Source organism: Schistocerca serialis, chromosome 4, assembly GCF_023864345.2.
Source record: "Schistocerca serialis cubense isolate TAMUIC-IGC-003099 chromosome 4, iqSchSeri2.2, whole genome shotgun sequence".
In the NCBI taxonomy this organism is placed as follows: Eukaryota; Metazoa; Arthropoda; class Insecta; order Orthoptera; family Acrididae; genus Schistocerca; species Schistocerca serialis.
This window is the reverse complement of record NC_064641.1, coordinates 199,265,787-199,285,682: the sequence shown is the minus strand read 5'-3', so window position 1 is coordinate 199,285,682 and position 19,896 is coordinate 199,265,787. Positions and strand designations below refer to the sequence as shown.

The following is a 19,896-nucleotide window of genomic DNA, read 5'->3' as shown; positions in this document are numbered from 1 at the left end:
TGCTTACTACAGTCATCTCTTGGTCCCGCTCTACGATCTTTACCACCAAACGTACATCCAACACTAAATTTCTGATTCCTTGATGTCTCAGAATGTTTCCAGTAAACAGATAACTTTTTGTACTCAGATTCTGCCACAAATTTCTTTCCTTCCCATTTCTATACAGTACCTCTTCATTAGTTATGTGACAAACCGATTTCATCTTCTGCCTTCTTCTGTAGGGTCAAATTTCAAAAGCTTCTATTCCCTTCATGTTTAAACTGTTAATCGCCAATGTTTCAGTTCCATTCATGGCTACACTCCATACAAATACTTTCAGAAGAGACTTCTTAACACTTAAATCTATATTCCACGTTAACAACTTTCTTTCCTTCAGAAACACTTTTCTTCCCATTGTCAGTCTACATTTTATATCCTCTCTGCTTCACCCATCGTTATTTAATTTACTACCGAAATATTAGCAGCAAAACTCATCTACTTCTTTCAGTGCCTCGGTTCCTAATCCAATTCTCTCAGCATCACCTGATTTAATTCCGACTGCATTACATTACACTTGTTTTGGTTTTTGTTGATGTTCATCCTACACCCACTTCTCAGGACACTGTCCATTCCGTTCAACTCATCTTCCAAGTCCTTAGCTGTCTCAGACAGAACTGCAATATAACTGGCGAATCTCAAAGCTTTTGTGTCTTATCCATGATCTTTAATTCCTTCTCCTAATTTTTCTTTGGTTTCCTGCACAGATTGAATAACATTTGGGATAGACCACAACATTGTCTCAATCCCTTGTAAGGCACTGCTTCCTTTACATGCCCCTCGGCTCTTATAACTACCGCCTGGTGTTTGGACACGTTTTAAATAGCCTTTCTTTCCCTGTGATTTCCCTGCTGTATCCAGAATTTCAAAAGTGTTATTCCAATCAACATTTTCAAATGCTTTCTCTAAATCTACAAAAGCTATAAACGTAGCTTCCCCTTTCTTTAACCTATCTTCTAACGCAAGTAGTGTTGTCAATATTTCTCCGAAATCCGAAGTGATCTATCCCGAGGTCGGCTTCTACCAATTTTTACGTTCGCCTGTAAAGAATTCGTTTTAGCATTTTGCAACCATGACTTATTAAACTGATAGTTCGTTAGATTTCACACTTGTCAGCAACTGTTTTCCTTGGAACTGGAATTAATACGGTATTCTTGAAGTCAGAGGTTTTTAAGCCTGTCTCATACATCTTGCACACCACATGGAAGAGTTTTGTCATGACTGGCTCTCCTAGGGCTATCAGTAGTTACCACGCAATATCGTCTACTCATCTTCATCTGCATCCACCTCCCTTCCTATAATATTGCCTACAAGTTCATCTCTCTTGAATAAGCCCTCCAGATACTCCTTCCTCCTTTCAGCTTTCTCTTCTTTGCTTGGGAATGGTTTTTCGTCTGTTTTCTTCAATGGCCTCTTTAATTTTCCTGTAGGCGGTATCTATCTTCCCGTTTCCACTAGCCACTTCTGCTTAGCCATTTTGCACTTCCTTTCAGTCTAATATTTTAGATCTTTCTATTGGCTTTCGCATGCTTCATTTGCTGCAGTTTTATATTTTCTCCTCTCATTCACATAATTCAATATCAGCTGGCGTTATCCAAGGATTTCTTTTCGGCATTGTCTTTTCATTTATTTGATCGTCTGTTCTATTTTGTCCTCTGTTGCCTTCACTATTTCATCTCTTAAAGCTACCCATTCGTCTTCTGCTGTAATCCTTTGCCCCCTTCAACTCAGTTGTTCCCCAATGTAGCCTCTGTAACAACAACCTACGGATGTTTGAACTTATTCAAGTCCCATCTCCTTTATAACATAGTTTTCTTCACTTCCTTCGGTTTGTATCTACACATCATAACTAACAAATTCGGGTCAGATTTCACATGTGCCGCTGATAATGTCTTACAATTTAAAATCTTGTTCCGAAATCTCTGTCTTATTGTTATACAGGTTGTTACAAAAAGGTACGGCCGAACTTTCAAGAAACATTCCTCACACACACAGAAAGAAAATATGTTATGTGGATATGTGTCCGGAAACGCTTACGTTCCATGTTAGAGCTCATTTTATTACTTCTCTTCAAATCACATTAATCATGGAATGGAAACACACAGCAACAGAACGTATCACCGTGACTTCAAACACTTTGTTACAGGAAATGTTCAAAATGTCCTCCGTTAGCGAGGATACATGCATCCACCCTCCGTCCCATGGAATCGCTGATGCAGCCCTGGAGAATGACGTATTGTATCACAGCCGTCCACAATACGAGCACGAAGAGTCTCTACATTTGGTACCGGGGTTGCGTAGACAAAAGCTTTCAAATGCCCCCATAAATGAAAGTCAAGAGGGTTGAGGTCAGGAGAGCGTGGAGGCCATAGAATCTGTTGTTGAGAAGCGTTCAAACACTTCGACTGAAATGTGCAGGAGCTCCATCGTGCATGAACCACATGTTGTGTCGTACTGGTAAAGGCACATGTTCTAGAAGCGCAGGTAGAGTATCCCGTATGAAATCATGATAACGTGCTCCATTGAGCGTAGGTGGAAGAACATGGGGCCCAATCAAGGCATCACCAACAATGCCTGCCCAAACGTTCACAGAAAATCTGTGTTGATGACGTGATTGCACAATTGCGTGCGGATTTTCGTCAGCCCACACATGTTGATTGTGAAAATTTACAATTTGATCACGTTGGAATAAAGCCTCATCCGTAAAGAGAACATTAGCACTGAAATGAGAATTGACACATTGTTGGATGAATCTTTCGCAGAAGTGTACCCGTGGAGGCCAATCAGCTGCTGATAGTGCCTGCACACGCCGTACATGGTACGGAAACAGCTGGATCCCCCGTAGCACTCTCCATACAGTGGCGTGGTCAACGTTTACTTGTACAGTAGCAACTTCTCTGAGGCTGACATTAGGGTTATCGTCAACTGCACGAAGAATTGCCTCGTCCATTGCAGGTGTCCTCGTCGTTCTAGGTCTTCCCCAGTGGCGAGTCATAGGCTGGAATACTCCCTAAGACGCCGATCAATTGCTTCGAACGTCTTCCTGTCGGGACACCTTCGTTCAGGAAATCTGTCTCGATACAAACGTACCGCGCCACGACTATTGCCCCGTGATAATCATCAAATGGGCATCTGCCAACTCCGCATTTGTAAACATTGCACTGACTGTAAAACCACGTTCGTGATGAACACTAACTTGTTGGTGCTACGTACTGATGTGCTTGATGCTAGTACTGTAGAGCAATGAGTCGCATGTCAACACAAGCACCGAAGTCAACATTACCTTCCTTCAATTTGGCCAACTGGCGGTGAATCGAGGAAGTACAGTACATACTGACGAAACTAAAATGAGCTCTAACACGGAAATTAAGCGTTTCCGGACACATGTCCACATAACATCTCTTCTTTATTTGCGTGTGAGGAATGTTTCCTGAAAGTTTGGCCGTACCTTTTTGTAACACCCTGTACAATCAGTCTGAAACCTTTCGGTGTCTCCAGATCTCTTCCACGTGTACAACCTTCTTTCATTTTTCTTATACCAGGTGCTAGCGATGAATAAATTATGCTCGGTATAAATTTTTATCAGGCCGTTTGCTCTTTCGTTTCTGTAAATTGAAGGGGATCGCTGGTGTCAGCTGCAGCGGGACATTACGCGGAATCAGGGGCGAAGAGTGAAAATGTTTATCAGATCGTAATTCGAACACGGAATCTCCTGCTTAACAGACAGATGCGTTAAAGACCGCGCCATTCGGGAAGCACTGATGTTACAGCTGCGTGGGCCATCTCGGCACGCCTGACGGCCGACCTACATTACCGCCGAGCGGCACCTGTCCTCAGTGCCTGTATATTGACTACTGGTTCGCTACTCTGAGGTTCCCATAGGAGGTCGGACGTATTTGTGCATTCCCACTGAGGAAGGTGAATCCATTGCCCAGCTAGGATATCAATTATATGAATGCGTGGTGTCTGTTCTCTCGGACAAGTCCGATACGTAGAAGGCCAGTTTTGTTTGTCTTGATGACGACATCCTCCGGAACAGTTCCCACCTGGAGATTCGAATGAGGGACTATTTTACCTCCAGAACGTTTTACCTAAGAGGATTCCATCATCATTTACCCGTACAGTACAGCTGCAAGCCCTCCGAAGAAATTGTAGTTGTAGTTACCCCTTGCTTTCAGCCGTTTGCAGTACCAGGTTTTCTCTGTCTTCAACTATTGTAATTAAAAAATGCTTTAATTCACTGTTAATTTTGTCAAACTGTGATAGCAAAATTACGATTTAATGAAATTCTGTTCCAGAAATTATATACAATGACCTTTATTACAGTGAAGCGACGGTTTTCTCTATATTATCAGTTCAGGTTACCAGAAATTGCGCGGCTGCTACGGCCGCAGGTTCGAATCCTGCCTCGGGCATGGATTTAAGTAGTTGTAAGTCTAGGGGACTGATGACCTCAGATGTCAATTCCCTTAGTGCTTAGAGCCACTGAAACATTGAAACCAGCAGTTGATATATCATGTACATTTCCTTCTAGGGTAACAGGTCATTAATTTTACGTATAAAGAATAGCAATTGTTGAGGAACAATCTGTGCACTCCTTCCAACTTTACACAGCCTCTTGGACGGTTTCGCATTTGTTTCGTGCTATTTAACAATGGGGGAGTGGACTTCTGCTTGCTATTTGCAGTAAAGGGAAGATGCCACGGTTGAGTTTTTCCCTAATTTGAGATTTTTCCAACTTACGAATCAGGGTTACTTCGAAAGGACAACAGAAGTTTCCTGAGTACCATATCACGTCATTATGTTTAAAACAATGCTATACTGGTTTCTCCAGTATACCTTTTTGTTCATGCGATGCGACACTCAGAAAACTTTTATGTCGATTGATTCTGGTTGTGGAAGTCTACGCAGTTATATTGACAACACAAAAGAGTGCGTATCATATGCGTGTGAGAGGATAAATACCTTCTATGAGCAATTGTACCGCTTACCATTTTCAATTTTACTGGGCTGTAGACTTCTTCTTTTTCTTGCGTGTTTGTACTCTATCGGCACAGGATGAGCATGGTTATGTACGGATTTGGCATCGTTAACTGAAAGGGTGGACAGATGCTCCTTCTGCCGCCAACCCGTTACCTTCTGGGACGGAATATGTGTACCTCAAATGTCTGCCTGTAGTGCTATTTACGTGAAAGTTGGTGAAAATTTTCTGAATATTTGCGAATCTTGTAACTGAGGTGGGACTTGGGGAAATCCCGGTCTTCACCTAGTGGGATGTGGAAACCGCCTAAAAACATGCAGGCTGGCCAGCGCACCGACAATCAGGTGGAATCAGTCCGGGAGTGATGCACCTCCGCGTCCCGGAAACGGCATTTCAATATGCACATCCATCGGGATGTGTATTTAGCGACATAGAAAGTAACACTAAACATCCGTTTGGATACGTGAATATTCGTAGTGGCCACAAATTAAATTCAATTTTTTGTTTTTATCAGTTGTCATCTCAATCAGCAGAAGATACTCGTAACTATGGAACGCGTCTTGTTAATTTCTAATAGTTCAATGTATTCGGTAAGAAATTTATTTTACATTCAGTTCCATATTACCTGAATATCGACAATTTGGTTTCACAGCTGGTTTGTTCGGCCATAATTTAAATCAAAATAAATTGAATTGATGATCATTGAATTGCAGGAGTCAACTATACAGTTATTTAATATTTTGGTTTGATGCGGGCTGCCACAATTTCTTCTGTTGTGACAACCTCTTCATCTCAGAGTAGCATATGTACTCTGCGTCCCAAATTATTTGTTTCTTGTATTCCATTCTCTGTCTTCCATTACTGATTTTATCTTCTTCAGTTCCCTCTAGTACCACCTAACTCATTCTCTGATATCGTCACACATCTCCAGTCATACTGAACTTTCTTCTTGTCACTATATTCCACATCCTTGCTCACCGATTCTGTGGAGAATCTCCTCATGTCTTACGAGTCAACTAATTTTCTCTTCCATAAGTGCTGAGCTACAAACAGACATTCCCAGAAATTTCTTCCTAAAATAAAGGGCCATGTTTGGTACTAATAGTCTTCTTTTCGACAGGACTGCCATCTTTGTCATCATTTTGCTCCTAAAGTAGCAGAATTTTCCTTATGGTCACTTCCCTCATGGTAGCCCCCTCCCGGAGATGCTAATCGAGAACTAATTCGAAGTCTTTCGCCAATAGTGATATCACCACGACACTTTTTCAGTTGAAGGACACACGTCCTGTGCATTCACATTATCTGTCCTTAACGCAGTGAATCCCATGGCTTCTGCATCTTCGTGCCATTCACGATTGCTGCTTCTTCCACTTTTAGATACAAACAATCAAACATTATTAACGCGACGTTACAAGTAATACTGTTATTTAATTGTGTCTCGTCTTTATGTTGTAAGCTGCACCAACGAACATGTAAGAGAGAGTAAATTTTTTGCAGCGCCAATAGACAGTAATTCCTCGACGTCGTTAGTGTTACGATTATTACAGTATTAACAACTTTTTCCGCTAAGTCTCATTTAGTAACGTAACTAGCTGTAAGTGTCTACATTTTCTTCGTACCATCTTGATGCAGTACAAGCCATATTCTGTAACAAAGAACTACGGACTTTAATAGTGGTCGCTGCTAGACTTACGTAATATAGAAGTGTAGGTTGCTCTCCTTCCACGCTTAAAAGCGTTAGGAGACTCTAGCGCTTGGAGGTAATGGCCGGTGCGTTGGATAAATTCTGTGTTGCGTCCCTAATGCGAGCAGCGCTCTTAGCATATACGTACGTGAAAATGGCGCGGTATACAGCCCACTTGGGTGAGTAAAGGGAGTGCCCCCAGTGAAAACGCAGTGCACACGGCGCACGTGGTGTGTAAGTGCTGTATCGGCTAAATTAGTTCGGGAGGGAACGGTTGGCGCAAACTCGCAGTAAATTTAGTCGGTCGCCCACAAACCTCGTACGTCGGATAATGAGTTCCTGTGGGAAAGCGCTACTGTTTGTAACAGGGGGTATGGGCCACCCAAACGAATCCTGGCAGCCGTGGCTGGCAGCTGAAAAGAGAACCGTGCCAGATGATAAATGGTAAGCGGTGAACGGGACTGGGCCGCTGCTGCTAATGGAATTCGTCCAGCACCGTCTACCACAGAAAACTACCCATTCGAGTACTGCAGCCACAGTAGAGAGAAATTTTAACTTGCTTGCCTCTGTGCCCCTTCCCTCGCATTATTTACCAAGGTCTCTAAAACACTTAGAAAAGTCAATATGAACAGAAACTTATGCCAGACCAATAAAGTTTCATTTACACTATCCACAGTATTTCCTCTTTGCTTTGATTTTTGGACACATATGGAACGCTTATATGAGACACGTGCATGTTTTCTCCGGAAATTACTGCGTTTCAATTCTGGCCCTGTAGGATCATAAGCATTGTGGATAAACGACAGTCATTAAAAGCATAGTCCTAAAAATCTCGAAAGCCTCCCTTCAGTCAGAAACAACGACATTCTGCACAGGGGTAATTTCTCACTCAAACGTCCAACTTTCTAATGGAAAAAAAGATACTGTGTATCAGTTGTCAAGTCTCCCGGTCGAATTGAGAAATGCAGCCAATATTCTGCTTCCAAGAACCCCACACTCGAACTAAACCCCCAGAAATATCAGTTTAGCCGGTGAGTTCGTAGGTAGTGGTACAAGGGGTTTACAGGTGATACGCAAAAAATGTGAACAGTGGTAGTAATGGGATGGTTGTGTTTAACGGTCAACAACGCAGGTAATGCACGTGTCGCACTGGACTGTGCGTGTATAATATGAACTAGGCATCAGTGCAGACTGTTTACGTGTAGTGAACGTATTTTCATTGACAGGCCTAGATCGATGTGCGTTGAAAGGCCTAACAGAGTTCCAAAGAGGGCAGATTGTGGGGCCTGGATTAGCTGGAGCATCAGTAACCAAGACAGCAAACTTAGTGAATGTTTCAAGAGCAATTGTTTCAACAGTCATGGAAAGACATCCTCTTGTAAACGTAATGGTGGGTGCAAATCAAAACTAAATGATGGAGATCGTCGTACTCTAACACGAATTGTGTCAAAACACACGCAACTAGGGCGGCTAAAGTGACTGCAGAGCCCAATATCCATCTTCGAGACCTCGTATATATTGACACTGTCCGCCGAGAAATCCATAAAGAGAAGGCCGGCCGCTGTGGTCAAGCGGTTCTAGGCGCTTCAGTCCGGAACCGCAATGCTGCTAAGGTCGCAAGCTCGAATCCTGCCTCGGGCATGGATTTGTGTGATGTCCTTAGGTTAGTTAGGTTTAAGTAGTTTTAAGACTAGCGGACTGATGACTTCAGATGTTAAGTCCCCTAGTGATTAGAGCCATTTGGACCATAAAGGGAATGTTCATGGATGAGCTGCTATACCGAAATTATTAGTGGCGACAACCAACACAAAGAAGCGTAAAACATTGTATCAGGAGCATAAATCCTGGACAGCTGATCAGTAGAAACAAGTCATATGGTTCGTCGAGTCAACGTTTTCGTTATTTCCAATATCGAGTCGGGTTTCCATCTGCAGAACGCCAAAAGAAGCCTACAATCCTGACTGCTTGGTTCCAGTGGTTAAGCATAGAGTTGGAAGTGTTATGGTGTAGGCAGCCACATTATGGTGTTCTGCTGGTCCCCTCACTACTCTCACCAGCCAACGATTATGTGGAACATATTAGGTGATTAGGTGCACCGCATGATTCAAATGTTGTTCCTCAATAATGTTGCCATATTTCAGAATGCACCAATTCTCAGAGCCAAGACAGTACAATCGTGATACAAGGAGAATGCAGCTGAACTGCAGCGTCTTCCCTAGCCAGCACAGTCCTCAGACTTGAACATTATTGAGCCCTTGTGGTTGGTATTGGAGTGCAAACTCCGGAGCAGATTTTCGCCTCCCTCGTCAGTACAGAAATTAGAAGAGGTTCTGATCGAAGAGCGAAGTAACATTCCAGTGGTGACTAAACAATCATTATATGCCGGTATTCCAAGAAGAACTGCAGCTATATTACGGGTAAATGGGGGTCCAACTATTTATTAATTAACCATTCCCAAGTGAGTACTGGTATTCACAATATTTTGCCTATCTGTTGTATTGTATAACTGGCTGCGCTTACCCCTCCGGGTTTTGCTATAATTGAGCCAGTCTGTCCTTGAACTGACTTCGTGAGCCGCTGTGTAGGAATTCTTCCTGCCTGTTACGTGGATATGCTCTCGTAGTTTTATGTCGCATTGCAAAACGGCCCCCCCCCTCCCCCCCATGAACCATGGACCTTGCCGTTGGTGGGGAGGCTTGCGTGCCTGAAGGATGCGGATAGCCGTTTAGGTGCAACCACAACTGAGGGGTATCTGTTGAGAGGCCAGACCAACCTGTGGTTCCTGAAGAGGGGCAGCGGCATTATCAGTAGTTGCATGGGCAACAGTCTGGATAATTGACTGATCTGGCATTGTAACACTAACCAAAATGGCCTTGCTGTTCTGGTACTGCGAACTGCTCAAAGCAAGGGGAAACTATAGCCGTAATTTCTCCCGAGGGCTTGCAGCTTCAATATATATATATATATATACAAAAAAAAACTTGCAAAGCCGTAGCAGCGCCGTCGTCGGATTCAGAAAGTGCGATCCTACTGTCCATGTTTTTCATAATGAAGCGGGAACGAGTCTTTTGTTTTGGGGGGTATAATTATTTTTACGGGGGATACCATTACGGTGTGTTTACTTAAGAAGCATCGTAAAATGAACTTGTTCACACTGAATATAGGCTATCAAAGGTACGAGGGCATGGTCTGCCGCATGAATAGATAGAAACGCATCATATCGACGACTGCCGACTATGCCGTACGGTCTGTAACCTGAGCATTTAATCATTATAGTTCGTAGAAGATCGTGCATTTTAGGTTATGACAAAGTTATTCTTTCTTTTATTAATATCAACGTTTCCTGACATTGTAAAATGACTGAAAGATGGTATTTATGACCCGTAGACTCCTCCTAACGTCTGCGCGGCAAAATACAACTTTTGTTACTAAATATTTGCTAATAACTGTTACTTTATGCACGCTGCTGCAGCGCTGAAACATTCGCTGCACGTATGTTAAATACCAAAACAGGAAATAAATTTAAATGTGCTCTTATATACAAATAGGGGCTACCTTACAAGCTTCGTTTTTTTTTGCCTGCCTTTCATTTTGTTGTACTATTAATGTTTTTGTTTACACTTTTATTTGCAATCCTGTAATAAGGGACTACGTTCTTCTTCCACATTAGTAAATACTTATTGCTTCCACTCTTTAACGGTTTGAATTTATGGAAAACTGATATCAGTCAGATAACATACCTCCTTCTCTAATAGACATGTAATGTTTTACTTTACAGTTGTTGGTACTGAAACGTGGCCATAAAGTGGTTCTTACTTTCTGAGTCTCATCCAGTCTTATCCACCTTACAATAGTCCAGTGGTTCCCAACCTTTCTGCGATCATTACCCTTGAGGGCAATCATATATTGTCTAATACATTCCTCCTTTCCCTACAGTATATTCAACAACAGTGCCTAACAATAGAATAGAAAAGAATTTTCTTTGAACACTTTCATTTCAAAATGACTAAAACTAAATGATATTTAGTTTTTGTAGATGTTTTATTGAACCACGAACTAATGAGTCAGTGAGACAATTGCTGCTGCCTAATTCTAACATAGTCTTTTCTTTATAACGTTGAAGCAGTTCTCAGGGAATGGCTGGTGCTGTATACAAGCTAGCTAATGACGTTGAGTGCGAACATATTTTCCTAAAGATGCTTCGTCTGCACTAACCCTCTCCCTAACCTTGATTCACCCAAACCCTGTGCTCCCATTTAAAATCAGCCGAATGAAAATGTATGTTTGTCTTAGGTTTACTGGTTGCACGTCACTCTATTGCTGAACTCTGACACAAATTGGAACACTTTAAGCTGCCAGAGCTTCGAATGTGACCACTGTCTCCAGCAGTAGCAATTCAAATAAAATTGATACTAACGCAATGTAGGTTTAAAGGAATCTAATAGGCATTATATACCGTTGTGCTGCGCTTTATTTTAGTTGTTGCCAAGTGAATAATGAAGCAATTACTGTTCTATTGCAGGAACGGCCTACAACTTAGAGAACATATTGTTGTAAGATATTCAATCATTATGATGTACGTGTTTCAAATGTTCAACTGCTTGTTAATTGCCGGCCGAAGTGGCCGAGCCACGCTCTAAGCGCTACAGTCTGGAACCGCGCGACCGCTACGGTCGCAGATTCGAATCCTGCCTCGTGCATGGGTGTCTGTGATGTCCCTAGGTTAGTTGGGTTTAAGTAGTTCTAAGTTCTAGGGGACTGATGACCTCAGAAGTTAAGTCCCATAGTGCTCAGAGCCATTTGAACCCTTTTGCTTGTTAATTCCTAAGGGATCAAACTACTGAGGTCATCGTTACCGAGACGTACACACTACTTAAACTAAGTTAAACTAACTTTTCCTAAGAACACCACCACACACCCATGCCCGAGGGAGGACTCGAACCTCTGGCGGGAGGGACCGCGCAGCCCGTGACATGGCGACTCAAACAGCGCGGCCACTCCGCGCGGCTATACGTTTCAGTTTACTTTTATGGGTGTATACTATAAATAGTATGTGTGTATTGGGTGGACTACGTGAGAAAGATGTTATTCGTACATTCGTTTCACAAGCAGTAACCTCCAGCACTTGGCGTCACACGTTATGCCATTATTTGAAAAGAAGGGCATTATTGATAAACTATGTAATCAGTGTTATAACGTTAACAAATAGTGAAGGTAATAGTTGCCTTTTAGAAGTAATTTAGTTTCGTGATCGTAACAACCTTTTTTTTTTTTTTTTTTTTTTTTAGCGCTCATAAAATAACATGTTACCCCCAAGCTGTCATTGCCATTACTTCCCTATCATATTATTTTATATTAATTACCGTGTCAGTATCGTAGTTCTCAGTATCCTTAACTGAATGGTCTTGACTGAGGATAATTTTTGCCCGCGGTCAGATGCATGACCTTATGTCACAGCGCTAACGTAATCTGAGAGGGAGAACGTCATATACAATATTCACCTGTTTTCTGGTGATATGTATCGTAATTTAGTGTGCGTATTGCTTCTGAGGCCAACAGCAAAAAAAAGAAAAAAACACGGCCGTGTTAAATGAGTGAAGAAAACCGCATCTGTTCTTTCTTTGCAGTAGTCTAGTGCTAAAAGATCCATTGCTTACGTTCTACCTAGTGGCCACCGACTTTTCTCTCTCATTACTGTGCAATACGGTACTTGATGAACAACACGTGCAGTCAGTGAAATGTACCTTAAAATAAATCATGATAAAATAGAGAGATCGCTACAATTAAAACCTCATTATTATTATTAATATTATTGTTATTATAGTATCTAACAGTTCCGGATTTCAAACTCTACAGTAAGAAAGCCAGACGGCTCTTCTCAAATAAGGCATTCATTTTAAGAACATCTATAAACAAAAGCCATGTTTTCGTAGGATAAATGTCTCATTTGACAAAGAGACGTTTCGCTTTATTTGGTGTACTTAATCTGCGTGTGATGTAACAGGATCCACTATACGTTCTGGAGAAAACTATTTTAAACTGTTGAAGCCCAGATCGAATTTTCCAACAAAACCTTTACTTGCAACTGGTTGGCTGATACTAACAACTTCTCCAAGTTTACGTACAGTCTTTAAGGTTTTAGAGAATTTAATTGTTAGGCGTGCAGTACACCGCTAGACGCGTTCTTCCGAGAAATGCCAATTCCGCAACCACAAACTCTATTCCCTCTTCAGTTTGCTGCGCACCACGCAACAGACAGCAGGCCATGTACTCAGGTCTTCTGCCCAGGAGGCGACACTGGCAAGTCCGTGGTACGTACGAGAAGACGTGAGAGACACGCAGTAGATAGGCTGAGAAACCAGCGCGATGTGCGACTCTACTAATTTGGAAATTTTTGTACGATATTACGCTAACAACTTATAGCTGGTTAGGATTTCTTGCCAGTTTTAATACTATTACTTTAGATGCGGCAACATTAGACCCACCGAAAGAAGTATAAGTAAAGGAGGCAGCAGAGCAGGAGGAAAAGCAACCGGATCAACATACTGAGGTGGCGAAAGTTATGGAATAGCGATGTACACATTTGAAGAGGGCGATAGTAATGCGTAAATAAGGTACAAACACGCAGTGCAGTGAGGAGCAGTCGTTTCCACTCAAGTGATTCATGGGAAAAGATTGCCAACGTTATTAAGGCCGCACATCGGGAATTAACAGGTTCTGAACGCGGAGTGATAGACGCATGGAATGTTTCATTTCGGAAATCGTTAAGGAATGCAGTGTTCCGAGATCAAGTGTCAAGGGTGTGCCGAGGTTACGAAATTTCAGGCATTACCTTTGAGAGCTGTGGCCTTCACTTAATAGACGATAGCACTGCAATTCCGTAGAGTTTTCAGTGCTAACAGGCAAGTCGTGTGAGGTAGCAGCAGAAATCAGTGTGGGAAGTACGACGAACGTACCCGAAGAGGAATTTTGCGTTAATTGGCAGCAGACGACAGACGCGAGTGCGTTTGCTAACAGCACGACATCGCCTGCTGTGCCTCTTCCCAGCTCGTGTCCCTATCAGTGCGACGGCGTCGCGGTCCGGTACACAGTTTCAATCTGCCAGGAAATTACATTTATTCCTTTCTTGCATCTATCAACAACTGACTGTATGTGAGGCGCACAGCTGAGCCGACAGTCAAATATCGTACGAAGAATCGAGCATGGTATTTTATCTAGAAAGTATACTTTCCGCGTGAGGCGTGATCGGCAGTGAGAGCAGTGTTCGATTTATAAAAAGATACTATCACCAATTTTTCAGTCCTGATCTCTTTCCCAATGTTAGAAAGCCATTCATCAACGTCTTCTGTAGCGGTTAGAAATTCCGTTATAGCCTGAATATATGAGTCTACAGCTGAATAGACACATACATGCCTGTATATTGTAAAATTTTTATCGGGAGATTGATTATTCACTCTAAATCATAAGAAAACATATGGAAGAACGAATTTGAAATTGCACGCTGGGGCAGGCCCTGAGAGACAAGAAACGGCCAGAGCATGTTTCCTTTAAACCTGATATAGATCGTTCTTTGAGCGACCACACCACTGACGCCTTTTTCACCCTCTAAGGAATACCAAGATGCGGCAACCTGTTCAAGAGAATCGGTATCTGTACATGATCATGAGCTCCCTTAATCTCAAAGAAAGCGATGAATACCGTTTTTCTCGTATGAAAGGCTGTGATTATGTCCATAGCAAGCGAATATAGCTGTCCATAGTCCCTTTGCCTTTCCTAAATCCTTATTGAGGCCTAGGCACTAAGTTACTCAAGCCACTACTCCAGTCTCATTTTTCTTAGTAATGATGACATCCTTGGCGATTTCTATAGCATTTATTAAAATTTGGTATGCTTATTTTTCCTGCATGTTGCTTATAGTTTCGAAGTTTCTTCTAATTGTGTCCTGACATTTGTCCCTGTTGGCTTCTGCAATTTTCCGCTTACTATTAGCATAAAATATTTGTTTGCTATCACTGTTTAGGTTCATGACGAATTGTGCTGGGAGATGACCTGATCCCACTGAGTCAGTTTCAACGTGCCGGTTAGAAAGTTCAGTAAAACATGGAGTGCAAACCGTTATGTATACGGAAGAAGGCTGACATCGTAGTGGGAGTTCCATCTTTGACTATCACTAGGATGTGGTCTTTGATACCATCCATTAAAGCCCTGCAGTTCCTGTCAGTTATGTCTCCTCCCGATGCAACATGACGAGAATTCTGGTCATCAGCTTTTATAAATGGAGGCCGAAGCTGCCTTAATAGGAGCCTCAAGTCATTTTCCGCGATTCGGAGTGAGGAACTTTATACACAGCGGCTACTCTAAAGGTTTTGTGAGCAGCTTGTATTTGAATAGAAGTTAATTCAAATTCATTGTTTCCTGCATTGAGCGGAATTTTTTTTTATGGCATAGCATCTTTCACTTATATAGCAATGACGCTGTTCCCATCATGGCAGTCCTTCCTTATTATGAAATAATTTTTAAAGTGAACAGTCTGCTCAGACTTGAACCATGTTTCACGCAACAGGACTATATCAGGCCGACCTACGAATAGTTCTCTTTGTGAGCTTCCTCTATTTGAGTTAACTGATCTTGCGTTCCACTGCAATACTTTTACAGGCTTCCTAATTTAGGTTGGGAGAGAATCAAAGATAGCTGTCACAAGAAGCCTCTATCGTTATCGTTCATACCGCTATTTCGTCGCTTATTTTGAATGACAATATCTATAACCTTTGTTATCTTATCGGTTTGTTCATTGTGAGCCAGAAGCTGTCGTTGATTTGGTACTTGCGGAGTTGTTATTCTGTGAGCACCAGATACATAGGGATTCTGACTTATAGGAGTGATTGCAAGTTGCGTGGGGTATAGAAGGTTTCGGTACTGAGACGACTCATGTACCTTAGGATGTTCGCTTACTTTCGCCTGTCGCCGGTGAGGTCCGTGAGCACTGTTTATCTGAAGAGGTTCATTCGCACGGTTAGCACCACTCCCATCTACGCGCTTCCATGTAAGCTTGTCGTGGACACCGGTGAGAAAAGTTCTTTGTTTTGGCGATCTGGTGCACTGTTGTTTATTTGAACAGGAACTACCAGCCCACAGTAGAAAAGTTATAGTCTCGCCGTGACGGAAGCGAAGGTTGCGATACGAGTAACGTTCAGCGCGTCCCTGACTGTGTCATTAAACGTAGCTAGTTGCTGAGTGAGCTGTTCACTTTCTATGATACTCAGGACAGGATCGATCCGTGGATGGGTGTTGACTCCACGAAGAGCACATACAGCAACAGGTGCGGCTCAGGATTCTACGGAATGAGGCCCACTTCATTTGTTGCATATCCTCTGAGACTTACGTTGTTTGCTGATGAGCCCGTATTGGAGGCATTTAAAGTACTGCCTGACATTTGGCACATAAGGATCTACAGCACATCTAAATCCGTAAACAGACACATCGTAAAGTTTGAGGATCGAAGGTCAACAAGCATGTTCGCAGTTTCATAATCTGTTCTTTACCACCCATTAAATATTGCGTAGTAAACCTTCCAATATGTAAAACAGGAAATATAGATTGAACGACTACCAAAATTTCTGCTTCTTCAAGATTACTATTAATAAAATGCTACGGGCTATTATGCCGTGGTAGAATGGATCTCACTTTAAAACCCGACGTTTCGACTTCATCTGCGAAGGAAATTCTCAAGGGGGATCGTAGCTTTGTTGAATGTCCGATTCACACTCCAGCTCGCTACTGACTACTGGCTCGATCCAGGGTGCGAATCGGACGTTGAACAAATCAACGATCCCCCTTGAGAGTGTCCTCCGCAGATGGGGACGAAACGTCGGATTTTAAAGTGAAATACATTCTACCACGGCATAACAGCCCGGAGAATTTTATTAATTGTGGCATTTCCGGCCGCTAAAGTTTATGTTTCACAGTTTCTTCAAGATTTGTCTCCACTTTTCTTATTACTTACTGTCTGTGAACAACGAAAGAAGGAACTAAGCTGCCATATCTGTAAGTTTTAATAGACCAGCCAGGGTAGCCGAGAGCCCAGCCGGCACAGTACCTCAGCGTGTTCGGTCAGGGAGCTGGTTGGCCTCTGTAATAAAAAAAACTGAGTGGATGGATCAACAAAATAACTTTAACGGATGTCATTTGACGTCCGCAACGACCGAACCCAACGATCAACAACGGACAAAAAAAAAAAAAGAAAAAAAGCCCTAACGCGCTGCTTCCTGGACTCGGGTATGCGCGCCGGCCCCGGATCGAATCCGCCCAGCGCATTAATTGCGGCAGCCGGTGCGCCTGTCAGCCTGGATGTGGTTTTTAGGCGGTTTTCCACATCCTCCTAGGTGAATACCAGGCTAGTCCACAAGCCCCGCCTCAGTTACACGACTCGCAGACATTTGAAACACATTCACAATATTTCACGATTTACACTAGACGCAGTCAGCTGGGGTACAGTCTTTCCGTCCTGGGGGGGTATGGGGTGGCGGCAGGAAGGGCATCCAGCCACCCCTTAAAATTAACCATGCCATTTCCGTACTTAACCCTGCCGACCCTGCGCACAATGCGGGATAAAGGCAGTTACAAAAGAAACAATTCTTAAATTTTTCTTACTTCATGTTTACTACGAAATTTGGTTTTTCTCACAGAAGATATATTAACTGTAGAATCTTTCAGTTCAGATAAGGAAGTATGCCATAGGATGCAGGCGGCCTATGTTTTTATCCAAAGTTTCTATATAAACTACATACGGATAATTATCTTTTTGTCTGCAGAAGTTACAAGAGCTTTGAGTCGTTACAGACTCTACAGGAAAGAATGTTTCTAACGCTTGTTAGACAAGAATCATACCCAGAAACTGCGTTTAGATGGGGGACAGATACATTTGAGATAGTAGTGGGAGATGCATAAAAAGTGCTCGGTTTACTTGTTGTGCCAAATTTGGATGAACCCCGAGCTTTCGTTGACTACCTCCGTCGTCTTCGTCAGTTTACCACTGACGAAGATGACGGAGGTAGTCATCGAAAGCTCGGCATTTTATCCATATTTGACGCGGCAAGTAAACCGAGAACTTTTTATGCAAGAACTCCGTCGCGAAAGACGTCGTAGCCAGTAGTGGAGGATGATACTTGGTTAGCAAATGCAATTAAGGTTTTCGGTTTCTTAACTGCAGACTAACCTCACTTCGCCGCTTATTTCTCGTGCTGGGAAAGCTGGGAGGCTCCTGTTCTGACACTTCGATCTTCTCCTCTTCATAATATATTCCAGATTCACCCCTGACGACAGCTAATAAGTGACTGACACCACCCATCATACAGTCCAGCGTAGCTGCTAAAGAGGTCAGCTCGTGCACAAAATTCTGCACAGGAAACAATATCACAATTGAACGGCTATAGAGGCAACAGTGATCGATGTTTCTGTAGGGGACTCCCAACTACTTGTTGAGTTCATGCCACATCAAGTTGTTGCACAACGCCGTGCAAAAGGAGGTCCAACTAAATGTCAGGACGTACCCCGTGACTTTTGTCGCCTGAATGTAAATGTGGCAGGTAAGGCGGTGGACTCACCCGTCAATGAGGGGCGCCTCGGCGAGCACCTGGCGCGCCTTCTCGCGCCGCTCGGTGTCTGTGGTGAGGTGGTAGCCGTCGCTGGGCTGGCCCGCCGGTAGGCGGCAGAGCAGGAGCGCCGCGACCGCCGCCGCCGCCCACGCCGGCATCCCACTCCCTGCTGAAGACAGCAGAACACACCCGTGAGACAGCCGCTCTCTCAGTGGTGACAACAACACATGTAGATAGGAGTGTGGGAGGGGGGGAGGGGCAGAGGTGCAAACACTGTTGTGCTGACATAGTGCACTCAAAGTTAATTGCTACATGATGAGGATTGAAAATACTACAGCAGCACTGTCTAGCTGATCCCATTAGCCTTACAGATGTAATTCATTTTCCCTGAACCCTTCTACCAAAGAACCCCTTGAGTGTAATGTCGCAAGTCAAATTTTTAGTGACTCTCATTTCAGAGTGTTGCATTAACAATTACGACAGCAAAAATATTAGCTGCTAATGACTCACCATGTGCATCCGGAAGGCGACAGAAAATGAGCATCCGGCTGGTGTACAGATCAAACTTCTATGGAATATATGCATTACACTTCACAAAACTGACATAGTCGACATTCAGCAAACAGTTAACTTGCACTGAATGAAAAATGGCGCACCGCAGTGATCACCATGAAGATCGAAGGGGAACTCCTTGGGAGCTACAGATCGTACAGGACGCTCAGTTAGGTATCATACACGTGTAATAGGGTAAAGAGAAGTGATGGATTGTGATGGCATGCAACTGAATGCGAAACAGTCCGTCGCGGAGCTTATCGTGAAACTGGATATCCTTTAAAGCGTAGTTGCAAGTAGTGAGTTAATGTGTTTTACAGACACGGACAAACAAACATCCAGAGGCTGTATTTGTCCTGTGGTTCCACGTAGTGTGCATTGCAACGTCACACACTTTTCGGGACGGATATTTACCTCTAAAAAAGAATGATTTTTATAAACAGATCAGACATCAAGGAAAAGCAAGATATTTTGACCAGCTATTGGCCAAGAGCAGTGCTCACACCTAAGTTGTAGTTCTCTTACGCCCATTGTTCCACTATTGCTGTGATGTAAATATTTCCTACTGCCCCTGGTAGACCACGCAAACAAGAAGGACTAGTAGGGGCAAGGCACTTCCAACTTATCGCAACACAATAACTACCTTTCCTGTCAGTATAATTCTATACGAATCAATAGGTTGTTGATAATAGTTGATCTTGATACAACTCTCTGGGTACCTCTAACTTACACGGTTCCTCACATATGCATTTCCCCTTTAAATTCCGATTTGTCGCAGTTGGAAACAAATTCCTTATTGAACTGGGACAAGATTGTTTGAATCATCTACAAATTTTCGCGCCGATTCCGCAGTTTGCTGTGCACCGTCAAGTTGACACTTTGTTTTTGAAATTTCGTTATCGTAAGTCTTTCAATTCTGTATCATTATTTGAAGCTATGCAACCACCTATTGATTCCATTCAAATCACTGTGGTCCATGACACGGGCAATTTGATGTACATAACGTAGTAGATCATTATCATGCACATCTTGTAAAATGCATGTAGTAT

General features: G+C 42.9%; 1 protein-coding gene across 1 annotated transcript in view; it reads right to left on the bottom strand.

Annotated features, from left to right (window-relative positions):
- LOC126473887 (dipeptidase 1-like) overlaps nucleotides 1-19,896 on the bottom strand; it is an 804,013-nt gene that overhangs the window by 337,710 nt on the left and 446,407 nt on the right. The window contains exon 2 of the mRNA XM_050101224.1: nucleotides 18,305-18,464. Coding sequence (XP_049957181.1) covers nucleotides 18,305-18,453 — 149 coding nt within the window. The 5' untranslated portion in view covers nucleotides 18,454-18,464. The remainder of the gene's footprint in view (nucleotides 1-18,304; nucleotides 18,465-19,896) is intronic.